This window comes from Gracilinanus agilis, chromosome 1 (assembly GCF_016433145.1).
Source record: "Gracilinanus agilis isolate LMUSP501 chromosome 1, AgileGrace, whole genome shotgun sequence".
NCBI lineage: Eukaryota > Metazoa > Chordata > Mammalia > Didelphimorphia > Didelphidae > Gracilinanus > Gracilinanus agilis.
The window spans coordinates 229,997,180-230,022,868 of record NC_058130.1 but is presented as its reverse complement, the minus strand read 5'-3'; the positions used below and the strand labels follow the sequence as shown (position 1 = coordinate 230,022,868).

General features: G+C 35.7%; 1 protein-coding gene across 2 annotated transcripts in view; it reads left to right on the top strand.

Annotated features, from left to right (window-relative positions):
• The window catches only part of PALM2AKAP2 (PALM2 and AKAP2 fusion), a 532,981-nt gene that overhangs the window by 96,359 nt on the left and 410,933 nt on the right, over positions 1-25,689 (top strand). For both annotated transcript variants that reach the window (XM_044660528.1, XM_044660543.1), the window contains exon 2: positions 11,552-11,632. In XM_044660528.1, the coding sequence (XP_044516463.1) occupies positions 11,552-11,632 (81 nt within the window). The remainder of the gene's footprint in view (positions 1-11,551; positions 11,633-25,689) is intronic.

The window sequence follows — 25,689 nt, the reverse complement described above, 5'->3', positions numbered from 1 at the left end:
CAACAGTGTGGATTTCTGGCTCCCAGAGATTCAATATAATACTATCTAGGATACTTGGACCAATTTATAATTTTGTCAACAGTGTATCAATATATATGTCTTCCCATATCCCTTCTTGACCTTTTGTTTCTTTAGATGAACTTTGTTATTATTTTGTCTAGTTTTATAAACCCATAAATTTTGCCTATATGCATATGTCTATGTATAGAAATTTTGTCTTTTTATAAACTTTATAACTTAATACTTTTATGTGTGACTAAATCTATAAATTAATTATTGTCCTTTAAATGAGCAATTCTAATAATGAGTATTAATATTCTAATTATTAACTTATTATTTGTATGAGATAAAAGTGAGCATAAGTATCCCACTCACTCAAATAAAAAAACCTGGAGTCAAAAAGTGAGAGTAGAAGAGACAGAAGTTTATTTCTTTTTCTCATGAGGAAAGGCAAATTCCCTAGTGGCAAATGCAAATACAAATGCCAGGGCACAAATACAAACATCTAGGTTCCTGATGTGAAACTTTCCCCGCTCCCTCCTCTGTCTGACCCCACCTTGTCTGGGGTCCAAAATTTGCAATTTAGGTGCCAGGTCTACCCCAATCAGAAAATAGCAAAGTACAGAGTATGAGATAATTGAAGGTTAAAAGTATCCTAAATTTTCAAGGGTAAGAGGAGAAAAGGGGGCAGCAGCAGAGGGACTAAGTCTTCTCATTTCTTGAGCCTTGACGATGCCCTACAAGTGAGGGAAAAAAGTATGGTCCCAAAATAATTAGACTTCCTTGAAGTGAAAAACAAACTTTTCATTTCTGGTGTTGGGGAATGCAAGCTGGATGCTTTGCATTGAGAATATTGGGGTATAAACTGAGTGTTTTACTTTGAGAATCACACAATTCTATCTCATTCATTCTGTAAGGAGTATTTTACAGTTGTATTCCTACAAGGCCTGGGTGTGTTTTGGTTGGTAGACATTAAAATATTTTATACATTCTATATTCATTTTGAGTACAATTTGAGTGTAATTTATTTTTCTGTCACTTCCTGATGAGTGTGGTCAGTAATACACAGAAAAGCTAATAATTTTGTGGGTTTATTTTCTATAATGCTGTTCTATTGAAATTATTCTTCCAGTCAATTTTTTGTTGGTCCCCTAGAGTTCTCTAACTAATCTGTAATATCATTTGCAAGCATGATGAATTCACTTCTCTTTTTCCTGTACTATTCTGTCCATTTATTTACCTTATCCTATTTCAATAGCTAGCATTTCTAGAACTATATCAAATAATAGTGGTGACAGTCACCAACTTGTGTTTTAAATTCTATGTTTGTTTGACTTTTATATGAAAGTGTGAGAATTTTTTTTATATATTGTCTTATTCCTATATCCGAGTCCTGGATTAGAGGCTCCAATCAGTCTGTTGACTTTTATATTCCTTTGTTCTTAGGAACTCCAAAGAATATATCCCACCATAAAATCTGATTAATGGATAAGACTCATCTTGCCGAGTATGTAACTGACTCCTGAGCCCCATACCCCTAGCTAATCACCCACGGAAGTAGGGAGAGGTTAAGAGTCTTGATGGACATTTCCTCATTGTCGATTCACCAATCAGAAATGTCTTGGGATGTCCAAGAGAGGAACTGAATAATGAGTTCCCAAATTGTATTTATAGACCAGCATGAAAGAACTTCCTTGTCTTTTATTATCAAGAGGATCATAGCCCATCAATTTATTGGTTAAATGCTAGTCTAATCAATAAATTGGTTTTCTTACCCAGAAACCAGGCTCTGGAAATTTTTCATTCTAACAAGAGCTTTAGCTTTGTCCAATTCCTTAACCATTTGTCTTATGTATGTATATCAGAGTTAAACTCAGTAACAATCCTCTATAGAAATTTCCCAAATTCAACCTTTTCTAGTTGTTTGTGTATACACTGACACCCACACCTACACCAGCTCCCCAAAACTTATTAGAATTGAAATTGCTTATAAACAGGGATGCTTTTTTTAAACCTTTGTGTTCTCTGTGTCTAATATAGTGCTTATTCATAGTAGGTCCTTAGTAACAATTTATTGAAATGAAATTTACTGGTGTTAAAAGGGAATTAGACAAAAAGCCTATAGATGGATTAGTGCAAATTAATTTTCCACTACAAGATACACTTTCATGTTCTCCTCTTCATAGGTATATCTATTGGAAGCTGATTTAGTTAGAATACAGGGACAAAAGAACTCAAAACTAACCTTCCTGTAATGATGATGATGATAATGATGGTGGTGGTGATGATGATGATGGCAGTTCCCATTTGTATAGTCCTTCAAGAGTTGAAAAGTATTTCCCACACCACATCTCACTTGATCCTCACAACAACCCTGCAATGTTGGCACTATTATTATTCCCTTTTTACAACTGGAGATGCAGAGTCTAGAAGAGGTTAAAATGACTTTCCCAGGATTATACAGTTAGTGTAGTATTTGAACCCATTTCTCCCTGACTCCCAAGCGCAGTTCTCAATCCACTCTGACACACTGCCTCTAAACGGTGGTTGAATTATTTGGGTTGCAGCATTCACTGCATTCCATTTATAAGAGTCTTAGACAATCAGGTTAACTCTCATGTGTTTGCCTGTGGTAAAGTGCCAGCTCAATGTAGAATGGGTAGTAGACACTTAATAAATACTTATTACTTCATTTGTCGAGTGTTCCTTTTGACAAAGGAAGAGGAAAAAAATAATTCTTTTCTACTTTGATCAGGATTTTCTGTCACACTCTCATAATTCAAAAGGGTTGGTGTTGGAGAGGCACAACATAAGCTCTTGCTTTGAAGCGAGTAAAAATAGGTCAAACCATTCTAAGGAAGTGGCTAGGAAGGATGGAAGACAGGACTCTGGATCACAAATTGAATCAAGAGAAGTAATTGTCGTAGTCATAAAAGAATGCAGAGGGATAAAAGCAACTATTATCAGAAGGGATTAATTTCCCACCTCTTCTTAAGCCAAAAAGTGGAATGATTCAGTGTAGAAAATATCATATGTGTTTTCTAAACAGTAGACCATACCTGTTTCTCCTTGTGTCTATAGATTTACTCATAACTGAGGATCCTGATTGAAATGTACAGGACAAGAAAGAACAGAAAGAGTGATTCCCAACGTTTTCTGTTCTTTTTTTTTGTCCTTTTGACAACAACAATAAAAATGTGTGGGTAATTCCAGGGTCATTTATTATATTACATATTATATTTTGCAAGCACCATTAAGTAATTTTTAGTGTGTACCTCTTGGAGCAGAATCATAAACCCCTGAATGTTTTGTAAACTACTAAATAAGAACCATCGTGTCTTGATTGAGTTGTGAATTATGCTTCTACGTCCAGGAATCCATAATAAGGCTATTAGAAAAAGACTTAAAAACAGTAACTACTTAGAGAGCAGCTAGGTGGCTCAGTGGATAGAGAGACAAGTCTAGAGAAAGGAGATCCTGGGTTCAAATGGGGCATCAGGTACTTCCTAGCTGTGTGACCCAGGCAAGTCACTTAACTCCATTGCCAACCTTTTACCTCTCTTCTGCCTTGGAACCAATACACAATATTAATTTTAAGACAGAAGATAAGAGTTTTAAAAAGCCAACAACTACCAGTTAGCTGACTGACTTTTAAAAAAAATTTTTGGAGAATATAAGTTACATTTATTTTTTATTGAAAGGGGTGGTTGAACAGTTTTTTATTTTATTTTTATTTTTAATTTTAAAATCCATTTATTTATTTATTTATTTGGAAATATTTTTCTATGGTTACATGATTCATGTTCTTTCCCTCCCCTCCTCCCTCCTTCCTTCCTCCTCCTGTAGCCAAAGGGCAATTCTACTGGGTTATACATGTATCACTGATCAAAATCTATTTCCATATTATTATTTGCAATAGAGCAATCATTTCGAGTCTACGTCCCCAATCATATCCCCATCGAACCATGCGATCAAGCAAATGTGTATTGTTGTTTTTTTTTCTGTGTTTCTTATCCCACAGTTCTTTCTTTGGATGTGGATAGCATTCTTTCTCATAAAACTGAATGATTTTGGATAATTAGATAGCCTCTTTGCATCTCATTTTCTTCATCTGCTCTCTAAGGGAGGTGGATTAAATTATTCCTAAATTCCTTTACACTTCTAAAATACACTAAATAGATATAGATATATGTATAGATACATAAATGCATAAATGCACATGTATTTAGCAATTGTTATATATATATATAAGTTTTATGTGCACTTTTATATGTATCTATCTGTATCTGTATCTATAATTCCTTCCCATTCTATTAGTCAACTTTGTAAATAGCTTATTCCCTACAAATGAAATAATAGGTCATCAATTTTGAGTTAGAGGTGAGGAAGACCTCTTCCAGGGATGGAAGGTGGCTATGGCAAAGGCACAAAGATGGGACTGCTGCGTTAGTCATCTTTGAGGAGCAACAAGAAGGCAAGTTTAATTTAAAATGTGTGAGGGGCAGCAGTGATATATAAGGAAGGTTGGAAAGGTAATAAGAGCCAGGATGGGAATGCCATACTAAGGGTTTTTATTGCATTAGAAAGAGGGTGCAATTGGCACTTACAGAGTAAAGGAGTCACTGCTGGACATGATTATTGAATTTTCCAGCATGATATCAATTTGCTTACATAAGAGGTTCATACTTATATAATCAGTTAGCATTTTTTTAAACCCTTACCTTCTGTCTTAGAGTCAATACTGTGTATTGGCTCTAAGGCAGAAGAGTGGTAAGGGTAGGCAATGGGGGTCAAGTGACTTGCCCAGGGTCACACAGCTGGGAAGTGTCTGAGGCCAGATTTGAACCTAGGACCTCCCGTCTCTAGGCCTGGCTTTCAATCCACTGAGCTACCCAGCTGCCCCCCAGTTAGCATTTAAATAGTACTCTATTTTCCTTTTTGCATTACATTATTGAATGCATGTTGAATACATATTTGATTTATTTTATTGTCATTTGGTAATGACTAGAGATGGATGATCCCCAATCTTTCAGACGTGTGACATTGGTTTCTATAGATGCAGGAAACTCTCTGTTATTAATTTAAGAACTGACTTTGTGAATTATTCAGGCATTTTCTTGTCCTTTTTCCTTACGTTCATGGTTGCACTATTTCCAAGTCACCTAGGCAGAGAACCCTCATGGATGCTAATCCACAACAGAGTTTCTCGATTATGCTACTGGTCAAATGTATTCTGCTTTGAAATGGTAAAAGGGTGCTTTGTCTGCCACTTTATTTTTTTGTTGCCAACATAAGATAATGGAGGCAAAACTCGTTAGCCATTCCAATAGAATAAAAGAGAAAGTATTTAACTCAAATGAAGTTTAGTAATAATTTGTAAATGGCATTTACTCATAAATGCATGCATTCTTCTTGTAAGAAGGAGTTAGCCATTGGAAGGTAGCACCATTCACATTTTAAGAGAAGAGATGTGTCAACCTAGAGTGTGCCCAAGGGAGATAGATGGGCAAAGGTTTAAAATTAATAAGGGAGTTTGACTAACAGTAAAGAGAGGCACTGGTTAGGGAATAATAAAAGGAACAAAAGCCTTTTTAAAAGATGTCTCAAAAATGGGAAAAAAATTGTTAATATCTTTGAAAGACTTGGGAACTCTGATTAACATAATGAACAACCTCACTTCTAAAAAACTCATGATGAAACATGGTACCAATCACCTGACACAGAAGTGATGAACTTAGACTGCACATTATTACTTTTTTTTTTGAATGGCCAGTGCAAGAATTTGTTTTACTTAACTATATGTATTTGTAACAAGGAGTTTGTTTTTCTTTACTTGGAAGGAAATAGAAGAAAGGAGAAGAGGAAGAATTTGGCTAAATAAAAATATATATAATATATAAAACATATATAATTTATGTATAAAACTAAACAAATATTATATATTATGTTACATAATTGTTATATATTATCTTATATAAAATTAAAATATTTAATATAAAAGTTTCCCCAAATAAAGGCCTATCTTGTGAAATTTTAAGCACTTCCTAAACATACTTTTGAACTATAAGGGATCATATTTTCAAATTTCCTCATTTTATAAATCAGAGGATGATAAATTCCAAACTGGAAGAGACCTCAGAAGCTGGAGATAAAACATTTAAACATTTATCTAGTCCTTTCAGAGTTGCAGGGTGCTTTACATATATTATTTCATTTGAACAATCCAGTGAGATATTATTATCTTTACAAATGAGGAGACTGAGGGCAAATAAGACGTCCACTTAAATTTTAAGTGTCTGAAATACAATCGAAACCCAGATCTTCCTGACTCCCAATTCCAGGATGTCTTTTTTGACATCCCTCACTCTTCACATGACTCACCCACCTCCTTTTCCCAATCATAAATTTCCTTGATGATTTTTATACTTGTTCTTGCACATAAATCATAATTGGAAACATGGAAACAGCTGAAGACTACTTTTGCCTACCATATATCTCTTCATATCTCTTTAGATCCTTTGCAACTTTAATTTTTTGAAATATCATGGTATTCCAGTATTCTCAATAACATATCACTGACAAAAATATGTCACCTACCTGCCTACTCTACTCCCTTTATTTTTTAGATGAAGAGACCCAGCCCTAAGGAGGATAGATTTAGATTTAGAGTTGGAAGAGGAAATCAAGATCCATGGAGGTTAAGTGATTTCACATAAGGACACAGGTAGATGAAGAAAATAAAATCTAGAAAAGTGAAGTCATTTCTTGGACTAATACCAGTGACTAGGACTAAAATGAAGTTCCCTCCACGTCTGATCCAGTTATCATTTCCATTAAAATACTATGCACTTCATAAGTTTCCATTTTTCTCCTAAGCTTTTCCTGAAAGACATTCAGATGTAGTAACTAGGGAGCCAGCTTCAGTCAGGAAGACCTAGTTTCAAAAATATGTTTTCCCTATTAATATTTTTTTGGTAGTTGGGCCCTTTACCAGTGTTAGACTAATCCCTGGGGAACAATTGAACATTTGCCCAGTGGCCTGTTGAGTAACTTGAGCTTTTGCAAGTACTTTGCCAGTGAGGGTAATGGAGCAAGAAATTTTGCCTAGCAACTTGGCACTGTGGGAATATATAGCCTGCCTGCATTGTGGAAAAGGTCTGACCTACCTGAGCTCCAAGAGAACATGACTTCTGACTGGTTGGAAAGATATTGTAGACAAAGGCATGGACCCAGTACATCCAAAATAAATGAACTTTACTCCTTCTCTAACTACCATTCAGGTTAGAATCACTTGGAATTCCTAGAAGAGGTTAATCTGGGTCATTATAAATTATAATCATAAATTAAATAATTATTTATTATTTATCATATTATTAATATAAGTATTTTATTTACATTAAATAAAACAATATATTTTAAAACAAATAAAATGTTAAAATAAATTATTAAAGTTTTAAATTATCAAATATTATTAATAGAATAAAATTAAAATTACAAAATTATAAATGAAACTCTTATTAACTTTTTTTAGTGCTACTTGAAATTGAAATAGACATTGAAGTTTTCATGGACAGACCTAAACTGTATTTTATTGTGCAGTCATTTTTTCAGTCAGGTCCAATTCTTCACGATCTAATTTAGGGTTTTCTTGGCAAAGATAGTGGAGTGATTTTTCTTTGCCTTCTCTGACTCATTTTCTAAATGAGGGTTAAATGACTTGCCCAGGGTCAGTACTACTAAGTCAGCCCACTAGCTACTAAGTGCCTAAAGCCAGATTTGAACCCAGGAAGATGAATCTTCCAGATTCCAGCACCCTATTCAACTGAGCCACCTAGCTACCCCATAAATAAACTGTATTAACCCTATATATTAAAACAAGTACAGTACTGGGATCATGAGAGACTAGATTTAGAGCTTGAAGAGGCTATAGAGTTTCTCATCCTCATTTTTCAAGTGAGGAAACAAAAGCCTGGATAGGTTAAAAAACTTGTCTAAAGTCACACAGATGTAAGGGACAGCAAAGATTTTAAGTATGGTGTCCTGGTTCCAAATCCATTCCTCCAAATCCACTATGTCAAATAATAATTACAAGGTGAAACAGTTAATATTAGGGATGAATATCATTCATCATCTTTCTGAGAAAGTCATTAAGCTATTGTCTCCAAGGCCATTATCTTTAGATCTTTTATGCTCTACAATCTTACTTCTAAAATCTGGCAAGATATTATCTTCTCTCTCTACTTTCCCCTCCCATAGAATCAGCCTTAACTATCATCTTGACAAAAATAACTGATAAATCTTTATTTAAAAAAACAAAACAGACTTTTCTGTTAAATTCTGGTCCTACCACCAAGCAGCCTACCAGACTTTATGGTCTGCGTGTCCCTCCATGACCTCAAGCCAGAGGTACCTAAAATAAAAATTATATTCCTCTTTAACTTGGTTTTTCCTCTTGTTCTCCCAGTTGCTGTCAAAGTTATGCATGTTAGCTGTAGACTTATTAACAGATGGAATAAAGTCTCGGAGTTAGGAAGTTCTGAGTTCAAGCTCTGCTTCTAATCAAAAGAGATAATTGTAAAGAACCTTGCACAGTTCCTGGCACATAGTAGCCATTTAATAAATGTTTAACTTTCCTTTCCCTCTGACACATTAGCTCAACCAATACAACAAGACTTGCCTACTTCCTTTCCAATCATAAATTTCCTTGATAGTTCTTTATACCACTTATTGCATAGAATTCATAATTGAAAACAAGTTGAAGGCTACTTTTGCCTACCATACATCTCTTTGTGGCCTTTTAGATCATTCACAATTTCAATTTTGGGGGGAAGATTATAGTATTCCATTATTCTCAATAGTATAACATCATTGGTGAAAATCTGTCTTAAGGAGTTGTCCTGGAACATCAAGGCTTTCACTTCATTAGCCAGAAAATTTTAAGTGGTAGTAAACTGGCCTCATCCGGAGTTTTTAGTGTGTCATCTTGCATGTATGAATAAAGAAATATAGTACAGTGCAGTGAGCTTTTCTGATCAGTATTGTAAACCAAACTAAAGCTACTATAAAATGTACCCATTTCATTTTTTGCCATTCGCTTCTTTTTTTAATCATTTCAACTTGAGAAGTAATGGAGAGTTATTTTTTGGAGAAGATGATTTTTCTTTGAAGTATCTTTTTAAATTTTCAAGTATCTTTTCAAATATTACAGTTGAAATATTTCACTGCAGTGGGTATTCCTTACATCAGTTCAGATTACAAGCACTTAGAATATCTTGTTGAATCAAAAAAAAAACTCACTCTCTAATCAGCTTTCTGGTTATTAGCCATTCCAAGCTTCACCAGGCTATTTCTTAGATCATACTCACTAAGCTCATACTCTAAGCCTTTTAAACTTCAAAGGACCCCACACCCATTAGATTGGCACAGTTGACCAAAAAGGGAAAATGACAAATGTTGGAGGAGCTGTGGGATGTAATAATTAAAATTATGAGGCTAATAGTAGCTTAATAACTTTATTAAATCAAAGTAGTAGTAGTAGCAGTAGCAGTAGCAGTAGCAGTAGCAGTAGCAGTAGCAGTAGCAGTAGCAGTAGCAGTAGTAGTAGTAGTAGTAGTAAAGAGAGGGAAAGGTAGGAAAGAGGTAGAGAGATACTTAGCTTTCTAATCTATTGGCCACCATGATAAAGAAGAATATTGCTTCGGTATTGGAGGAACTATGAATTGGTCCAGCTTTTCTGGAAAGCTATTTGGAAGTTTGCCCCTCAAAACACTACACAGTGCCTACACTTTCATTTAATAATGCCATTACTTATTCTGTATTCCAGAGAAATTTAAAAAAAAAAAGCTAAGGACCTATATGCATAAAAGTATTTATAGCAATTCTTTTGAAGTGGGAAAGAACCAGAAATTCAGGGAGTGCCCATCAATTGGGGAATGATCAAATAACATATCTAGCTGAATATAATGGAATATTGTTCTATTATAAGAAATGTTGAAAAGGATGGTTTCAGAGAAACCTCGGAAGGCTGAAATGAACTGGTATCTTAGAACAAGACCACTGTTAAATGGCATTGAAATTAAGAATTCTGATTAATGCATTGACCAATGATAAAGCATGGTGCTCAACTCTTGGCAGAGAAGTGATGGCCTCAAGTTGCAGAATGAGGCATAAATTTTACAATTTGGCTGATATGGAAATTAATTTTGTTTGATTTTGTGTATTTGTTATAATGGGTTTTTTCTCCCAAGGAGAAGATAGAAGGAAGATAAAATAAATACTTGCTCAATAAAAGAGGGAAAGATTTCTTAAACTTCAAAAACTTATATTATGTAAGCATGCCCTTTACAAACCTAGGTTTGCGTCCTATCAGCTCTTGGTAAAGGATTTTAGAGAGGCAACCGGTTCCATTTTTTGGATTTTGGGGACTGGACCTGTGATTTCACTAGAATAGGGAAATTCTCATCTACCAATGCAGATCAGCAATTCCTCCATGATGTATTTTAGGCTTTATTGTTTCAGTCTTTGTGAACCTCTTTTGGGGGGTTTCTTGGCAAAGATATTGCAGTGGTTTGCCATTTCCTTCTCCGGCTCATTTTACAGATGAGGAAACTAAGACAAGCAGGGTTAAGGGATGCCACACAGCTAGGAGGTGTCTGAGGCTTGATTTGAACTCCTTTATTCTGTGCCCAGAATTCTATCCACTGAGCCATCAAGCCGCTCTTTTAGGCTTAGAGATGTTCTTAAAAGGCATTGAGAGGTAGAGAGAGACTTACCTGAGATCACACCACAGCTAAGTTGAACCCAGGTGGCCCCAACACCCAGGTCACTTCTATGTCCACTATACCACACCAGCATTGCATTCAAAGGTTTTTTTTTCCTAGATAGTTATAAACTGGAGTAACGATTGAAATCTAGAGTTCCTTTATTCATTCTAATCCTCAAAGGTGGCAGTTATCCAACACCTATCCTATCATCTTTCTGATAGTTCCTTAGTGGGTCAATATCTTCAGTAGCTTCGCCTTGTACGGTTCATTTTACTTTATTGGGAGCCGATAGGGTGGGGTGGGTGGTATTCTATTAATGTGAGGATCTTCTTGTCTGAACAGAGCCTTCTCCATGGAATTTTCCATTTTTTTCATCTGTCATATTTAAAAACAGCAAGCACCCATGTCTTCTATTATTTTTCATTGAATAAATCACACCGCTTGGTATCATCAGCAGAAGACACAGGGCATTCCTGGGAGTGGGGAGTTGCCTTAAAGGTCTTCCCTTTTAGCTCTGGATTAAACTGAGGCTTCTTGGTTCGAAGGCTGAGTGAGGAGGATTTCTCCCACTTGCCGAACAAGTAGCTAAGCCTTAGCAGACACGTTATGAGAACGCTGCTATTTGCACCATGCTTGCAGACAGAGAGGCAGGTGACATTGCGTGTGTGCCTAGCATCCCTGGAAGCTTGTGGACAGATGTGCTCTGCCTCTGTTTCTTTTTCCTATTTTAAAATCCCTGGAGCCCACACCTCCCCGGTCTTACAGCCACTCTCACTTTCTTTTTAAAGGAGAAAAGAAAAAGGCAGACGGAAATAGAAGGCAAGAGGCAGCAGCTTGAGGAACAGATCCTTCAGCTGCAGCATTCCAAGGTAAGAGGCTGATGCCAGGAAGCAAAAAGCTGGCGAAATCTCTTCATTATTAGACATGCAGATCACACGTTCAGAAAGCCAGGCAGAGCCTGCACTGACATGAAGGAGGTTTCAGGGATGGAGCCGGGTCGAGTTAATTATAAAATCAGCACTTGGCTTTTTCTTGGGTATTTCTCAAAGGCAGTGAGTGCATTGTTAGAGGAACATTTGGATTTCAGCAAGGAGGAAGAGATGCCACTGTGCATGGGGCTAGGGCGGGGGAAGATTGTCTAATTTGCCTTTATGCATGCATCTGAAATGCAATTGTTAAATAGTGATATTAGATAGGAATACTACATGTTGAGAGCATATGGGTCAGATGAAACACCTCCCATATGTTCCTGCTTTTAGTGTCTGCGGCTAAGTGTGGTTTTGTCAAAATATGCCTCCAGATACATTGAAGGGAATAACGTTTTATTTTAAAGAGGCACTTGAAAATGAAGAACTCCTTGCTGGATGCCAGAAGGGGAAGGTTAACAATTAATAACTGATAAAGAGGACTACTTCTGGTCATTTCACATTATTGCCTTTTATCTATTTCCACATTAAAGGTGATCGTTTTACATGATAAAACCTAGCTCTACAGAAGCTGGATGGGTGATGTGAGAGATTTCACTCCTACCCAAAATACGTTTTTATCTCTCTGGCATTATTCAGCCAAAAAAAGGGGGGCGGGGAGTGAATGAGGGTAGGGAGAGGCAGAATGCATTTTTCTAACATAATACATGTAAGCCTAGTAATTGATCACAGCTTAGGATAAAGCTCTGTCACTGTCCCCTAGAACCTACTGGTGACAGAATGTTGCCTCCTGCATTATCAAAGAATAAAGCCCCTGCATTCCTGTGGAGCAGCATGAGTTGCCATTTCAGTGAGAATGCTATTGGTTCTTTAGCAAAATGTTTCCACTGTTCACCCCAAGTTATTGCGACACCAAATGTGCAAAATGGCATCATCTGTAATGAACCGTGTCTTATCTATCTTTCAGTTTCCCACAGCGCCCCCAGAACACTGCATTGTAAATAGGAGATGCTTAATAAAAAAAAGTGTTTACGTTGAATTTTGTTGAATAAGTGTTGTTGGATGTGACTGGGGTGTTAGTATTGATTTTCAGGACATTTCTCTCTGTGTGCCTGAGCATTTCACAGGGCTGTGCCTCTATTCCTCCCTTCTAAATCTGCCCCCTAAAAGCAGGGGTGTACTTAAGTCCCATCCTGGGATTTTTGACAAGTTAATTGCTGATTTGAGAAGTTACATGTAAATATTTCTGTACAGCATGGTTATTCACTCCAAGCATTGTTAATAAGCTATACCAGGGTTTTCTGAATGCACAAAGAAGATGTGATAAAGAGAAAAGCATGTGCCTCTCCTTTTTTGGCAAGTCATCCTTTTTCAGACCTTTATTTTGAGGAAGTTATAGTACTGTGGAATTATAATCATAGAATCTCAGGAGTAGTGGGGACTCAGAGGTCCAACATCCACTTGAGCAGGAATCCTCTACAACATCAGGAAAATGACCATGCTTTCAACTTTCAGTAAAGGTGAACATTGCTTCAATATTGGTGGAGCTGTGAACTGGTCCAGCCTTTCTGGAAAGCTGTTTAAAAGTTTGCCCCTCAAACCACTTTCATCCAGAAAAATGCCATTACTTGTTCTGTATTCTAAAAAGATTAGAGAAAGAAGCAATGGTCTTATGTGCGAAAAGATATTTATAATGATTTTTTGTATTGGGAAAGAACTAGAAAATTAGGGAGTGCCCGTCAATCGAGAGATGGTCAAACAACATATGCATGTGAATGTAATGAAATATTATTTTATCATAAGAAATGATACAAAGGATGGTTTCAGAGAAACTACTATCTTACAAGTCAGTTCCTATTACTTTTGGACAGCTGAAATTGTTAGGAAGTTCCTCATTATTGTCGGCCAAAATTTGCCTTTTGTCAACTTCCACTCACAGCTTCCACCAGAAAAGAGAAATTGTGTCTTTCTCTTCCCACCAAGTATTTTCTAGATTAAATATCCAGAGTACCTTCAGCCCATCCTCATATGGAATAATTTTATATCTCCTCTCCTCTGAATTCAATGGATGTTCTCAACATCCCTTCTAAAATGTGGTTCTCAGAAATAAATACAATATCCATATTATATTATGTTATGTTACGTTATATTATGTTATGTTATATATAAAAATAAAACAAAATGGGGGAAAAGAAATGAAAACAATATCCAAATGCAATCTGAACAGAGTAACAGTATCACTTTCCTCATATAAGACACTATTTTTGTTTAATCATTTTTCTGTTGAGTCAGACTCTTCAGAGTTTTCTTGTAAAGATACTAGAGTGGTTTGCTATTTCCTTTTCCAGCTCATTTTACAGATGAGAAAACTGAGGCAAACAAGGTTAAATGATTTGCCCAGGGTTACACTGGTAAGCATCTCAGGCTAGATTTAAACTCAAATATCCAGAATTCAGACTTAGCACTCTACCCACTGTGCCACCTAGCTGCCCAATTAATGTAGCCTAAAATTTGAGGAGTTTCTTTTGCTTCCAGATCCCACTTTGACTCATATTGAACTTATAATTCACTAAACTCTTAAGCATTTTTACATGTACTGTTGGTTAACCATGCCTTCCCCATCTTCTACTTTATTTTTAAGAAATAAGTTTTTATTAATGTCTTCTGTTTATACATCGTCATATTTGTATCTTGTATCCCTCCTCCTAATTTAAAAAAAAGTGTTTTATACAATTGATTTTTAACTGACCCAAATGTAGACTTCACATTTATTACAATATAATGTCATCTTTCTAGATTTGACTTACTGTTCTAGCCTGTCAAAATCTCCATTCTGGTATTCAGCATTTAGCTCCTTTTTCTAACTTCTTGATATCTGAAAATTTGATGAGTAGTTCATTTACGCCTCGATCTAAGTCATTGATAAACATATTGACCAGAACAGGGTCAAAGGCAGATCCTTTGTAGGGGACACTCCACTATGAACTGGCCTCCAGGGTGATATCAGTCTATTAATCATTCTGGTTGAGGTTCAGCAATTCAACTCAAATCCACCTACTATATTAACTTAAAGCCCATGCTGCTCCATCTTGTTCACAGGGACATAATAAAAGATCTTGTCAAATACCTTTATGAAAATTAGATTTGCTATTTCTATACCATCCCTTCAATTCACTATGTTTGTACACCATCCAAAAAAATAAATGCGGTTAATGGGTTATGACCTGCTTTTGAAGAGCTGATCTTAAAACTACTGTTTAATAATACATTCTAAAATTTTGCCAGGAATTTCATCATAAAGAAGTAGACAGAGAGTTGGCTTTGGAATCATGATTTAAGTCCTGCTTGGGATGTATATTGGCCGAGTGACCCTGGCCAAATCACTTAACCCTTCAGTGCTCCAGACAACTCTTTAAGACTCTAGGTGCACACCTACCACTGTAGGAGGAATTTTCTTCCTTAGAAATTCTCTCTTTTAATGAAATCACAGCTCCACTCTCCTATCCCTACCCCTTACCAGCCTATAGGTTTTTTTATTTGAGTTTATTTATCTATTTTTGTTACATTAGCATACCCAGGCAACTCCTCCCTTTCTTCCCTCCCCCCATTAGAGAAGCCATTATTTGATAATAAAGTATGTGACTATATAAAATAATGTAGAATCAAATTTCTTACTGTCACCAGTCAGCGTGTGCACAATTCTCATTTTCCAGAATTTAAAAAAAAAATATAACAAGAATCGAATCACTCTGTGTCCTCCCAAGATTCCTGAGGACAACTCAATGATCAAGAGCATTATTCTCTTCTTAAAGACAAATAAAATCCAAATACACTTAGCAAGGGCAAGTGAGCAAGCTGTCCAAGGTCACAGCTTGCTAATCAGTTCCAGGTCTTTTGCCTTAGCCCAAATTTTCCCATTTTGCTTGCCTGTAAGAGACCTAAAACATAAGGAACTCAAATATATGCAAGAACTTTACTTGGAAAAAAAGGAATATAAATCTTTTTACTCTTCTGTGCTGAGAAAGAATGAAAAGAATAGGATTCATTTCCAGATACAGAGATGCTATGGTTTTATACAATAGCAGCATTGTTGTTCCTGGTTTGTTTGGAGAATTTGATTGAACACAAGAAATGCAAAGTTCCAACGTACTTAGTGGATTTCCTTGTTGTCATTTGATTTGTTTCTAGAACTTTCCTTGACAGCATTAAGCATTTTGTTGGCCTTTCTCCTGACAGTGACACATTATGTCATTGTCTTCATAGAAAAAAGTCCACACCTGTTAGCTTTTTTCTTTCCCTATCTCAAGTTGTAAAAATAATTTAAACAATTTCCTACCAAAAATTGCATTTTGTCTACTTTTATTGAAGGTCCACAAGGCTTTTCTGTTACTTCTTATAGTTTTTCCTTTTCCCATAATGGTTTGATATTTTACTACTAGGGAGAGTTTAACATTATCTACTTACTTGAAGAGAAGGCTTTGTAGTCTTTATTCCATTTGCACTTATCAAAATATTTTAAATAAGGCTGCTTTCAGCATTCCTGGAGAAGGGGGAATTCCAATGACATTAGTGAACTCCAAAGAAATGAGATAGAAAGAAGAGCCTATTTACTTACCCTTTCTCTTCAATCAGTCAGTAACATTTATTAAGTACCTACATGGGTCAAGTATTCTATGAAGGGTTGGGGACTTAAAAAGAGGCAGGACTGGAGTCAGGAAAATTCATCTTCATGAGTTTAAATGTGGCCCACTAGTTGTGTGACCCTAAGCAAGTCACTTACTCCTGTTTGCCTCACTTTCTCATCTGCAAAATGAGCTGAAAAAATAAATGTCAAACTACCCCAATATCTTTGCCAAGAAAACTTCCAACTCAACAAGTCCTCAAGGGGATCACAATCTAATGAGAGAGGCAACTTGCAAATAAACATATACAAAGCATACTAAATAGGAAATAATTAAAAGAGAAAAAGCACTGGGATTGAGGAAGGTTCCCTGTAGTAGGTGGAATTTTATTCAGTATTTAAAGGAATTCAGGGAGAGCAGTATTCGGAGCCGAAGAAGAAGAGCATTCCTGTGTTTAATCCAGCTTTTCAAATATTAAAAAATATCAACTGTAATCCTCTGTCAGCTTTGACTTGCAAGATTTTTTCAAAATGAGATAATATTTATAAAGCACTTAGGACAGTACTTGACCCACAGTAGGTGCTCACAAAATACTTGTTCCCCTCTTCCTTCACCCTTCTCAAATTATTTTTTTGACTTGCCTTATCTATTTTTTGCCTGGGATCTCTGCCTGATTTCGTGTTTCCCTAGTGATTTCACTTTTGAAGACATCATTTCTTTTAAACCCTTGCCTTTTGTCCTGGAATCAGGACAATACTGTGTATTGGTTCCAAGGCAGAAGAGTGGTAAGGGCTAGGCAATGGGGGTTATGTGACTTGCCCAGGCTCACACAGCTGGGAAGCATCTGAAGCCAGATTTGAATTTAGTACCTCCCTTCTCTAGGACTGGCTCTCCATCCACTGAGCTACCCAGCTGCCCCTGAAGACATCATTTTTAAAAACAGATACTTTCCCCCCTTTGTTATTTGAACAGCTAACCATGCTCAATTTTAGTCTGAGAATTAAATCTTTGTATGTTTGTTTAAATGCCTATGAGCAGCTAGGTGGTGCATTTTGGATAGAGTGCTGGGACAGAAGTCTAGGAGACTCATCTTCTTGAATTCATTCAGATCTGTGCCTCAGACACTTAGTAGCTGTGCAACCCTGGGCAAATCATATAACTCTATTTGCCTCAATTTCTCACCTGTAAAATGAGCTGGAGAAGGAAATGGCAAACCATTCCATTGTCTTTGGCAAGAAAAACCCAAATAGCATCAAAGGAAATCCCAAATAAAGAGTTGAACAGGATTGAAATACTGAACAACAACAGACTTTTGTTTAAATGTGTAATTATACTTAATACTATAAAATGTCATCTTTCTCAATTTGACCTATTGTTCTAGCCTATCAAAATCACTATTCCATTATTCAGCAGTTACCTCCCTTTTCTAACTTTTTTCCTCTGAAGGTCTGATGAACGAACCATCTATGCCTCCATCCAAGTCATTGATAAATACGAGTCCAGAATAGGTCAAAAGCAGATCCCTATGAGTGTGCACTCCCCTACAAAGCTACCTCTGAGGGTGATATCAATCCATTAATCACTCTGGTTGAGGTTTAGCAATTCAAGGTTTTTCTTTGGCTTTCAGGTCCCATATTGCATATGGTTTCATGAAAAGATCACAATTTGAAATGAAAGGAGCTGGCTTCAAATCCCAGCCCTGCCATACTACATTTGTGACTTTGGGCAAGCCTTTGGGCTCTTTGGGTCTTCCTATCTATCAATGCCATTATGGTTCCTTCATCTCCAACTTTTAAATATTAAAAAAAACTTTAAATAGTTTTTTCTGGGTTATATATGTATTATAAGACAAAACATCTTTTTGTATTATTTATTTTTGTAAGTAAATAATCTTATAAAACCAAAACCCCAAATCATAAACCCAAATAAACAAGTGATAAGTCATATGTTTTTACCTGCATTTATACTCCAATAGTTCTTTCTCTAGAGGTGGATATCATTCTGTCTTAAGTCTTTCAGAATTGTCTCAGATCACTGTATTACTCTTAGTAACAAAGTTTATCACATGTGATCATCCCACACTATTTCAGTTACTGTGTACAATGTCTTCTGGTTCTTCTTATTTCACTCTGCACCAGTTCATGTAGGTCTTTCCAGCTCTTTCTGAAATGGTCCTGTTCACCATTTCTTATAGCACAATTGTTTTCCATCACCATCTTTTACTACAACTTGTTCAACCATTCCCCAAATGATGGACAACCACTCAGTTTTCAATCCTTTGTCACCACAAAAAGAGCACCTATGAATATTTTTGTACAAATTTTCTTTCCAATTTTTTGTCTCTTTGCGATACAGACCTAGTACATCTCTATATTCAAGATTTCTATGATAGTGGCTCCTAAAGTAAAAAAGCATCCAGGTGGCAAAGCTCACCAGAAATCAAGATAGCAAAGTGGACAGCTGTACCTGGGCTATGTAAAGTGGTCATGCATTCTAATCAGCTCTTGCCACTTACCTCTCTTGCAGCCTTCATTTAGACCTGAGTTGCATCTGCATAATAATAGGCTAGAGTTACACCTGGATAACACAATGGTTTTTCATCCTCCTTGTTAACTAGGATGTGGTAAATGTCAGAACATCTTACTGCAACACAGTAGTATTTTCAGTTATGCTCTTGACACCATCAAGATTTTTTTTAACCCTTACCTGCTGTTCACATATCAATTCTAAGGCAGAAGAGCAGTAATGGCTAGCCACTTGGAGTTAAGTGACTTGCCCATCTGAGATCAAATTAAACCCAGGCCCTCCTAAATCCAGGATTGGGGCTTTCTCTATTGTGTTACCTAGCTGCCCCTCTCTTTTACTTTTAAAAAATACCTTGTTATGACTAATATCGGAATATGTTTTACATAACAACACAGCTGCAACCTGTAATCAAATTGCTTGTCATCCCAGGAAGGGAGAGAGATAATTTGGAACTCAAAAGTTTTTTTTTTAAAAAAGAATGTTAAAAAAGTATTTTATATGCAATTGGAATTTACATGCAATTAGAAAAAATTGTTAAAATAAAAAAAGAAATCTCTTCTTTTTTGCAATGTTCATTCCTTGAGCGCTGGGATGGATCATTTTTCCCAAATGAGAACCCAGAAAGAGGGAAAGCAAGAAAGTAAGAAATCAAGAAAATAAGTAAGAAAGAAAACCGTGAAGTAATGAATTGCTACTCTTTCTTTGATCTTTGGTCTCATTTTGGGAAAATGAATGGTTTGAGTATGTAGAGGCATGATCAATGGGGGGAAAACCCCTCATTTGCTTGCATTAAAATAAAATGGACCAAACTTACCTACTCTACCACCCCCTATCCCCCAAAATGTTGTTTTATGGAATGGTTCACTGAAGGAGAGGGATACAAGGGGAAACTGAGTCAATGTTAAAACAAAAGATGATATTGTTTTTGTAAAAAAAAGGTATAGCATTAGTAGCAGACATAACGGAAGTCATTTTCAGGATCCATATATTTCATCCTTTCCCCATGATGTGTATCTCCTATACTAGATTGCTATCTTTTGAAATATTTTTGTTTCGCTCTGGTTACAAATCATGCAACTATTTAGCCTAGAGATGCCTAATAAAAATATTGTTCATTTTTTAAAAAATGGTTTAGGGTATTCTACACAGTCCCTTTAGAAAGACTGCTTTTCCCTGGCCAAGATAGAATTTAGGAGAGGTGACCGTCAATCACCCAGCATTCTCCTCTGCCCCTTACTGTTACATCTCAGGTTCTTTATCCAAGTCCAAGAGTACCTTTTAATCATGCCTTGCCATTTGTCTGTTCAGCCTTCCCCCACAATCTGCTCCCACTCCCAGCATGTGCACTTTGTCAGTCGTTCAAATCTCAATGTCATGGTTAAACAAACATTTTAATTAGATTTGCTAAAAGCCTGGTAAAACCCAAAGCATTAGGCACTTGTATCACAGGATGTGACATTCAAAACTCTTCTCAGCTTCCACTACTAGGGCAAAAACCTGATTCTTAGTTTAGAATCCTTTTCCATTCTCTTTAGTCTGTAAACTGCAAAAAAGAGATAACCAGGAAGTTCATTTGTTTAATCCATCTCTAAACCCTGTAGGAATGAGGGATTATAATAGCTAATCTCACTATTTAATTCCCAAAAAGGTGCTATAGAGCAGAGGCATCAAACACACAACACTCCCTAGTGAGTCTGAACTAGATTAAATTGTAATTTAGATATATTTAACAAAATAAAGAAAAATACAGTTTTCTTTCTTATTCAGTTGTTTCAGTTGTGTCTAACTCTTTGTGACCTCATTTGGGGTTTTCTTGGCAAAAATATTGGAGTGATTTGCCATTTCCTTCTCTAGTTTATTTAATAGATGAGGAAACTGAGGCAAGCGACGTTTAAAGGGTCACCCAGCTAGTAAGGTCATATTTGAACTCAAGTCTTCTTGACACCAGGCCCAGCACTCTATCCACTGTTAAAATGTATTTTTCTAAGACATTATGCAGCCTACAGAGATTGCTTTTACTGGGAAGGATAGCCTATTATGCAATTTTAAAAAAAGTGTATTAGAGTATCCCCTTTAGAGGGCCTGCTTTTCCCTGACTTCTAACAGAATTTAGGAGAGATGACCCAGCATTCTCCTCTGCCCCTTACTCTTACATCCCAGGTCCTTTATCCAAGTCCTGGAGCATAGAGGACCCCATTAACTATATCCTAAGCTGCTCTCTTTTCTTCTCTGCTGGCCAGTGCCATCCACTCAGAGTCTATTCAGTCCACCCCTAACCTGAGTGTGACTGTGGGTCATTGGTGGGGGGAGCCTTACAGCCCAGCTCCAAAGGCTTGGACATGGTGGGAGATGCTCCCCATTGTAGCTCTTCCTCTGCGTAGCAGCCCTTCAGAGCTCCCTCCATAGAACCAAAGGTGGAGCTTCATACCTAGCTCCCTGGGAAAGTCATTCCAGGGTCCACGCAGTCTTTGTCTCAAACCCTTTGGGAGATGTACTCTAGACAGAGACTACTTATTTATCTAGACATTGGTCCAATACCTTCTGGGGGAAACTGGCCCCTTACAAAAGACTAATACTATTTGCTATAGTTAACATATTTCTTCCCTAGATTTAAAAAGTAAAAGAAAATTGAAAAACTGATATACAATTCCATCACTACATGTGAAATTTGTCATTCTAACCTTTTTGTCAGGAAAATGTTTTTGCTCATCAACACTGTCATCCCTTTTCCTAAGTCTATGGTGACTGGTTTTATAAGGACGATATTAGAATTTTTACAGTTTTCAGAGATCAATGATGTCAAGCACAAAAAGAAACATATCTCTGCAGCTGTATATTGATTTTAAAAAACACACAAATTAACCTGATCTACATTATACTGTATTCCATTTATTTATTTATTTGTTTGTTCATTCATTCATTCGTTCATTCATTCATTTATTTATTTATTTGTTGTGTGTGTGGTATTTTTATTTATTTATTATATATGTTGTATTTTTATTTATTTTATTTTGGACATTGTTATATTTTTATTTATTGCATTTTATGTATTGTCCATGTATATTGTATTTTTATTCATTTATTGTATATTGCATATGGATATTGTATTTTGATTTATTTATTGTATTTTGTATATTGTATAAGTATGTTGTGTCTTGATTTATTTATTATATATGTTGTATTTTTATTCATTGTATTTTGGATATTGTTATATTCTAATTACATTTTGTTATTGTATATATGTTATATTTTTATTTATTGCATTTTGAATATTGTCCATGTGTGTTATATTTTTCATTTGTTGTATTTTATGTGTATATGTTTTCATTTGTTTATTGTGTTTTATATATGTATGCTGTGTTTTGATTTATCTATCATATTTTGTATATTGTATATGTGTGTTGTGTTTTTATTTATCATATTTTGTATGTGTGTTATGGTTTGATTTATTTATTGTATATTATATATGTTGTGTTTTGATTGGTCTATTATTTTATTTTGTGTATTGTATCTGTATGCTCTTATTTTTACTGTTGCATTTTATGTTATACATGTATGTTATATTTTAATTTATTTATTGTATATTATATATGTGTTGTATTTTTATTTATTGAATATTATATATGTATATTTTCATTTATTGTATTTTGCATATTATACATGTATATTGTATTTTTGTTTATTCACCATTTCCCCAGTGCGTTTTAATCTGATTTAGGAGGAGTTTTGCAGGCTGCCTATGACCCAATGTCCTCAAATTCAGGCCCTCTGTTTAGACAATCAGACTATTCTTTTGTACAAAAGAGCTGTCTGGTAACAGTTCATAACTTCTCAGCACTTTAGATTTACACACTGCTTAAAGACAGGTAGTACAAAGGCCATGGGGGAGCGAAGTGGCTTGGTGGGTAGAGTGCTAGAACTGGTCAGAAAGACTCATCTTGAGTTCAAATCTGGATTCAGACACTTAACTACCTCTGTGTCTCTGGGCAAGTCACCTACCTTGTTTACCTTAATCAGAGCTTCCTCATCTATAAAATGAGCTGGAGAAAAAAATCGCAAATCATTCCAGGATCTTTGCCATGAAAACCCCAAATGGGGTAAAGCGTTGAGCTTGATTGAAATGTCTGAACAATAACAACAGATATTTTATACCCATTTTAAAGGTGAGGAATCTGAGCCTTAGAAGTCACTTGCTTAACAGTCATATAACTGGTAAATGGAAGGGCTGGAATTTGAAATCAGACCTTTTGACTCCAATTCCAGTACTCTTCCCCTTGTGGCACACTGAATCATAGGGAGCTAAACTGCTACGTACCATAACTTAAGTATAAAAATTCTACTTTTTATTTCAGTAAGTGTTAAAAGCCTTCAAAGCCACCAAAATAAATAAATGCATAGGTTTTTTTTAAATGTAAATAGCAGAGCCCTGAAGTTTAGGTTATAATATTATGGGAACATCATTCTCTTTTCTAAATATTTTGTAGGCCCCTTATTAGTTTTCATTGGGAGGTTATCATGAATAATTTAAATTAAACAACTCTTCAGCTATGAAAATAAGTGGCAAATAATTTTTGGTATCTTGATAGTTTTGCCCTATTTCAATTCACTTAATTTACCAAATATTGGTGGGATAGTACATGGACCTGCAGATTAGACTAGTTTCACTTTGTATTGGGCCCATCATAAATTCCATTAGCACCGAATTGAGAGCAATCATTAAGAATGAAAGCCTCAGATATGAAATATTAATATTTTTAGCTCCTGTAGCCTCAGCAATGTAAAAACTAAAGGAACCTAACTAAATTCATTCCTAATTTCCCTTTTTCTAGAATGTCATCAATATTTGCTTTCCTAATAATAGTTCAAAATAAAGATGCTAGGAAAATGTACATGTGCTACAATGATAACCACTTTTTCACAAATGACCTCTCAATTTTAGCTAAGCTTAATTAGAAATTTGTGATAATTCAGCTATAAAGTTGTTTTATTTATTTATTTTTTAAGCCCTTACCTTCTTTCTGTCTTAGAATCAATACTAAATATGGGTTCCAAGGAAGAAGAGCACTAAGGGTTAGACACCTGAGGTTAAGTGATTTTCCCAGGTTCACACAGCTAGGGAAGTATCTAGGATCAAATTTGAACCCAGGACCTCCTGACTCTAGGCCAGGTTCTGTGTCTACTGAGCCACTTTGCTGCCCTTAGGGACTACAGTTTATTTTTTTAAGTGTTTCTTAAGCAAATACTATTAGCAAGATAAGATTTCAGGGCAAATGAGTGAACTCTTTTAAGACCTTACATATTGCTTTCAAGTTGAAAGTTTAATTAAGAAAAAATTTTGTACAGTGCCTAGAGGGGCAGATTTGAACTCAGGAGGGTCTCAGTTCAAATTTTGTCCATAATATACTAGCTCATGTGTGAACATGACAAACCACTTAACATGTCTGGTCCCCAGGAAGTTCTCTCTAATACTCTAAGTTACAAGCAAGTTGCTAATATGAGTTTCCAGTCCCAGAAATTCCATTCATTAATGAAATCACAGGTCTGAAATAAAAATAAAATAAAAAGTAATTTTGTAATGAGAAATGTTATATTATATTTATTTACATATAAATATCATATTATTTATTTTATATATTATATTATCTATATATAATTTTATATAATAAATATATACAAATAAATTATAATATATTACAAATATATTATATTACATAATATATTTATTTGCATATAATATATTTATAATTCTATAATGTATGATTATATATAGAAATATATAAATAGAAATAACATTATACATAATTGTCATACATAAAATACATATTGTAAATTCTATGAATTATAAGTTATAAATTATTTTCAAATTTCTACAAAGGAAAGACAATTTGTAAGCTATTATAAATTATTTTAAAGTAATTTTTCCAAAGGACCTCTCGTTTTCTTAAAAACAACAGCAAAAAAATTTTCTTAGCTTGTTCCACTAAATTCTTACTATGATGCCTCGCTGAAGAATTGGAGTGACCTTGAATTCTCAAAGGCAATTCTCAACAAGGTGAAAAGGCTTTAGGAGGAAATACTGTCATTGGAGGACCAGCCTGGCTTAATTCAGAGAGGGTCCTCTCCAGATTGGCTGCAGGAACATGAATTTTTCAGCCAAATGGCCTCTTGGAAACACCTACAAAATCGGACCTGTTGAATGTCAGTTTGTTAGCCTGTTACAAGAAAGGACCTGGAAAGAACCTTGGGGAAAATAGCGTCTCACCCCCACATTCAACTGGTAAAGAGGCCCAGGTAATAGAAATAGTACATATCAGAGGTGGAATCTGAATTCATCTTCTGATCACGGAACCAATGGTGTCACCACAGAGTAATGAATTTCAGGCCCATTACAATGCCCTGGTTCTAGATGGACTTTCCAGGCATGGTAGTCCTCTTCATGTTCTTGTTGTTCGAGCCAGACTGATGTGCTTGTATATATCCTGTCTATTACACTCCATCACCTATCTCAGGTCCTTGGTACCAGTTGTCCCTTCTTCCTGGAAGGCATCCCCCCTCACCTCCACCCCTTGGAATCTCTGGTTCCTCTAAGCTCAGCTCAAGTCCTCACCCTACCAGAAATCTTTCATGATGCCCCCAAATATTCATTCTTGTTTAACCATTTCAGTCATGTCCAACTCTTCATGACCCCATTTGGGGTTTTCTTGACAGAGATATTGGAGTGGTTTGCCTTTTCCTTTTCCAGCTCACTTGACAGATGGGAAAACCGAGCCAAACAGGATTAAGTTACCTGCTCAAGGTCACACAGCTAAGAAGTGTCTGAGGCCAGATTTGAACTCAAGAAGAAGAGTCTTC